At 47.2% G+C, this 5,000-nt stretch overlaps 2 protein-coding genes across 6 annotated transcripts in view; one reads left to right on the top strand and one right to left on the bottom strand.

The window, feature by feature from the left end:
- LOC125045455 (COMM domain-containing protein 4-like) overlaps positions 1-5,000 on the top strand; it is a 96,833-nt gene that overhangs the window by 25,658 nt on the left and 66,175 nt on the right. For 3 of the 5 annotated variants that reach the window (XM_047642724.1, XM_047642719.1, XM_047642721.1), the window contains one exon: positions 2,873-2,934. The exons of 1 other annotated variant lie outside the window; for it this stretch is intronic. The gene's annotated coding sequence lies outside the window, so the exon portion shown is untranslated. Of the gene's footprint in view, positions 1-2,872; positions 2,935-4,794; positions 4,871-5,000 lie in introns of those variants that run through there. One more of the 5 variants, XM_047642723.1, reaches the window with a different exon arrangement.
- LOC125045454 overlaps positions 127-5,000 on the bottom strand; it is a 34,888-nt gene continuing 30,014 nt past the window's right edge. The window contains exons 2-4 of the mRNA XM_047642718.1: positions 3,602-3,756; positions 3,178-3,312; positions 127-1,771 (exon numbers count right to left, since the gene is read on the bottom strand). Coding sequence (XP_047498674.1) covers positions 196-1,771; positions 3,178-3,312; positions 3,602-3,750 — 1,860 coding nt within the window. The 5' untranslated portion in view covers positions 3,751-3,756 and the 3' untranslated portion in view covers positions 127-195. The remainder of the gene's footprint in view (positions 1,772-3,177; positions 3,313-3,601; positions 3,757-5,000) is intronic.

Raw genomic sequence — 5,000 nt, 5'->3', positions numbered from 1 at the left:
GTCCTCGGCGGCTGAAGCGGGAGAGAGCAGGCCAGGCGACAGCACGTAGGAATGCATGTAAGAATGACTTATCATATTTTAAAAAAGGATTCTTGGACACATCGGGATGAAGGTAAAGAAGAGAAGATGTATGTGTTTGTATATTTGATAGACCTCAGGAATTAACTTGTGGAACAAAGGTGATCCAAGTGCTCACTAGAGGCTGTGCGCGACAGCTTCCTCTCTCGTCCATGCTTGCGGAGGCATTTTTAAGAAAGGAAATTCGTGGTCCTGTCCTTCTTCGGACTGCTTTCCTGCCCAGGCACTGAAGGGTTGCTTCTCGTCTGCCTCGCCGCTGGATCTCTTCCCTGCCCAGGCGCTGAAATCCCTCTTTCCGGCCCAGGGACTGAAGGCCTGTCGCTTTTCATCGTCAGGGGACCGTTTTCCTGCCCAAGGACTGAAGGCCTGCCGTTTCTCTTCATCGAAGGCCCTCTTTCCTGCCCAGGGGCTGAAGGCCTGTCTCTTCTCGTCGTCAGAGGCTCTCTTTCCCGCCCAAGGGCTAAAGGCCTGCCGTTTCTCTTCACTGTTGTCCCTCTTTCCCGCCCAGGCGCTGAAAGCCTGTCTCTTCTCATCCTCCGAAGTCCGCTTCCCTGCCCAAGCGCTGAAGGCCCGCTTTCCGGCCCAGGGACTGAAGGCTTGTCTTTTTAATTCGTCGTCTGCCCTCTTCCCAGCCCAGGGGCTAAAGGCCTGACGCTTTTCCTCATCAAAAGTTCTTTTCCCAGCCCAGGCGCTGAAAGCCTGTCTCTTTTCGTCGTCAGAGGCGCGTTTGCCAGCCCAGGCACTAAAAGCTTGTCTCTTTTCATCGCCGAAGGCTCTCTTTCCCGCCCAGGGACTGAAGGCCTGCCTCTTTTCGTCGTCGTCGGATCTCTTTCCCGCCCAGGGACTGAAGGCCTGCCTCTTTTCGTCGTCGTCAGATCTCTTGCCCGCCCAAGCGCTGAAGGCCTGCCTCTTTTCGTCGTCGTCAGATCTCTTGCCCGCCCAAGCGCTGAAGGCCTGCCTCTTTTCGTCGACGTCGGATCTCTTGCCCGCCCAGGCGCTGAAGGCTTGTCTCTTTTCGTCGTCAGAACTCCGTTTTCCTGCCCAAGGGCTGAAGGCTTGTCGCTTAACGTTCTCTCCATCCGCTCTCTTCCCCGCCCATGCGCTGAACGCCCTCCTCTCCAGCAGTGCGGGTGTTGGGGCGTTCCACTGGGTAGCTGCGTTGCTGAGAGCTTGCGTGTCTCTGGCGCTCCTCGTGGCATTCTTGTCGTGGAGTTCCTCACCCATGGCTTCGGCAGGAGTGGCTCCGTCATCTCCCTCGGCCATTCTCTTGAACCGCCCCGGGGCGTCGTGCACGGTGGCTGGAGAAGGGAAAATGTCGTCCTCAGTGTCCTCTTCGTCGCCATCTAGGAGCATCTCTGGAGCGTCCAGAGCCAGGGCATCTCCCTGTCCGCCCCAAACGGCTCGAACAGAGCGCTTCCCTCCCCACGGCGAGAACGCCACGCGCTTCCCCGTCGCCCCCAGGGACTCGGCCAGCTGCGCCGAAGAGCCCATGTCGAGGTCATTGAGTGCGAGGCCTGCAGAAGAGGACCGCTTCCCTCCCCACGGGCTGAAGGCGGGCCTTTTCCCCAGGGGTCCCTCGGGGGCGTCCTCGAATGGGGAGCGTGCTAGGGAGAGGTACTGAGAACTGGCGCGTTTTCCGCCCCAGGGGCTGAAGGAGGCTCGTTTCAGCTCCCCGTCGGAGGAGGGCTGGTATCTGGTCGGGAGAGGGAGGGAGAAGTTAGAGGATGCTAGTACCTTGCCCTTGCCTTTTTTAACTTTTTTTTTTTTTTTTTTTTTTTTTTTTTGTCATATCCTAATGCTAGGTTAATGATTTAATTTTGCTTACATGGAAATGACACTGAACATCTTTACTTGGTCCTATTTTTTTCACACAGACCTAGTTCTTAGATAAGCGTACTCATGCCTTTCGCTTTTACTTATCTTGCCTTTAGATGCCCATTACAAGGAAATTTGTATTTTTCCCGTTTACATTTTTCATACCTGATGTTGATTATACTTTATGTAGCATGTATGTATATTAGACTGCAAGCGCTACTGGATTTTCTGATCCAAGCAAACACTTCATTAGACGCAAAGAAGTGTTGCATAAAGGCTAAAAACGTTACTCATGTTATCTAATGCGACGGACCCGCATTTTTGTGCTTGCACTAATGGAAGCGTACATCCGTTTTGATATTAATTTCTACCGGAAAACACAACAAGTACATTAAAAGTTGGTCCCTTTTTTCTCTTATTTGAATTATGCTAGTTTTATTGTCACATCCCTTTTTGGAAAGCTTGTGGGTCGCTTACTGTGCATAGCGCTGAGCTAAGTACGGCTGTTCAGGCGTTAAAGGACACGGGCGCTTCTCACTGTTTGTGCTTCAGAAAGGGTAAGCCGAATTTCTTTCTCTGATAGTGACGTTGCAGTGTTTACTCGATAATTACTCAGAAAAACTCATATCGTGCAGTGTTTGCATTATTTGTGTTCATATTATGCTGACTTGGACACTTCTGCACAATGTAAACTGCCTAAGATTTAGAGAGTGACACCATTACAATAAAAATGTATGCATATAAAAACGGGAATAACCTTTGCCACTGGAGCCGGAATAGGAAGTTGAGATGCGACGTGAGAAGCCGTGGCGGCCGAGACCGGGGAAAGGCCGGACAGTATGGGACGGATGTTAGTGTCGTTAGGGCGAATTGCTCCTTTGAAATGCGAAATGAAACAGAACGACCAAATCAGGCATACGTCAGTGTGATCAGTTCCTCAAACTTGCGAGACCCTAAACTACAGCTTGTTTGATTTCAGATAAGAGGCGGCCTGTCGTCGTAGAGCCCTCCATTCCGGGCCCACAAACAGCTTAAATCAAGGTTGGTAACAGTTATTGCCAGGAGCATATTCCGTAAATAGCATTTGCTTGCTCGTCTATTTTTCGTAGAATCCGAGTAAAGTCACGACCGCTCAGCCCTCTAGTTGAACTTGTGATATAGACTTTGTGTCCTAGAAACACGACCTTGTTCTCGAACCTGTCCTAACTTTGACCTTCATGTTAGTATTTTTAACATCATCTTTATTATTACCATTTTCTTCATTTTTTGCCACCATTACTGTACCTTGCTTGCTTGAAAAGGTGTAGGTAAATGTCCCTCAGGCTGAGGGGGAGGCCCGAGCCCGACCGCAAGGCCGGGTGCCAGCTGGCCCGCTTCCCCCCCCACGCGCTGAACGACTGCCGCTTGCTCGCCTCGGCTCTGCGGGGAGGCAGGAGTCAGAGGCCGGTGCATTGTCAGTACTGCTAGCATTGATATTATTGTTATTAATTATGTTGTGCTGCTACCATTTGTATTTTAATCAGGAGCAGCATTATTATGTTCTCCTTTACAGGTGCTTGAATATATGTGTGTATACGCTATCATTCATGCATGGATATGTTCAGAGACAGACACGTATGTCTACTTTCAATATCACACGTGGGGATATATATATATATATATATACATAGCCAAAGATAGATAGTCAGACTGATATAGAGAAACACACCTTGGCTCAGGAATGTTGAAGAAGACAGGGAACCTCGCCTCCTCCTCCTGGAAGAGTGGCAAGGTGAGGTCACGCTGCGAAGCCACGCCCTCCGCCACGCCCACCAGGACTAGTGCGCACGCCCATGCGCGCCAACACCTCTCCACCATAACCGTCTGGAAGAAGAATCAATGTTATATGCGTATATATAAAATCAGCGTTACTCGTATAGAATTAGTGTATATTTTTACCCACTGCACAATTACAAAATGTGTATATATTCAAAGGTAAAGTGATTTGTAAATGTACAATATTCATATTATATGCAGTGAAGCTATCGAGTATAAAGCTGTTTGCACGATGGACTAACTCCTCCGAAGACCGAATCTCCTCGCAGTGAATTCCTATTGCAATCGCAGTCCGAGTCGCCATCGGGCTTCGCGAGGCGCCTTGCTCGGTCTGCGTTTTCCCAGATGCTGTTTCAGGCGCCGTTGTATCGGTATTGTTAATAGCACTATCATCATTTCTTTAGCCGAGTTGTCATTGATGAAAAAAAATAGAATTTGTACACAAATCGATATATTTGAGACAGAGTATCCAAACCGTAATAAAAGATTAGAAAGGTGTTGACAACTGTGAAGGAGTTGCCATGTAGGTGCTTTCTGCACACCATTATTCTGTATTCAGACATGACGAAATTCATATTTGATAAGACTTGATGTAGATCATTGCTGTTGATTCCCGCTTCTTTATATGCGAGTCTCTTGTTTGTCTTCTTGTTTGTTCAGGGGGGCGGAACATGGTCTTCCATTCTTATTTTAGAAGACATTCATTATTTATGTGTATTTTAAAGTTGGTGTTGAAGTGTTTCATCCTTAATGGCTTATCTGGGTTATATTTTTAATAATGAAATCAGGACGATAGAGGAAAGGAACCGATGAATAAAATAAATTCAAAAACTGATACGCAACTACTTCAAATGCGTCCATATTCACTCAAGAGTTTCTCATTTGTTTTTCCTCGCAAGGTATAAATATTTTCCCCTTATGTCAAAGCTTCTGTCTTCTTTGATGTGTGATATTCAAAAAATAAGAAAATATAAAAAAGAGATGTGCTGCAAAGAATAAGGAACGTTGGCTGAGTGAACAAAAGTAAGAGCCGACGAGTTTTGAAAATACGATATAAACGCAAAAGTGAGTTTGGTCCCGCGGCCTCTCGACTCTTTGTTTACTTTGTGGTGATGCGGTTACCTCGGGCCGTTAAAAGCTTGTGTTTGTTGCGAAAATGAAGGTAATTATATTTCGTTTTCTTTAAGAATCCGCATAAATGCGAGTTATGATAATATGCATTAAATCTGTAGATTTCTTTTATATTTGACAAAATTGTCGCTTAGTGATACCAGTTGTCGGTTTGTCGATTT

The sequence above is a fragment of the Penaeus chinensis genome, chromosome 37, assembly GCF_019202785.1.
Source record: "Penaeus chinensis breed Huanghai No. 1 chromosome 37, ASM1920278v2, whole genome shotgun sequence".
Classification (NCBI taxonomy): domain Eukaryota; kingdom Metazoa; phylum Arthropoda; class Malacostraca; order Decapoda; family Penaeidae; genus Penaeus; species Penaeus chinensis.
Note: the sequence above shows the minus strand (reverse complement) of the source record. Positions and strands in the feature narration are given on the sequence as shown.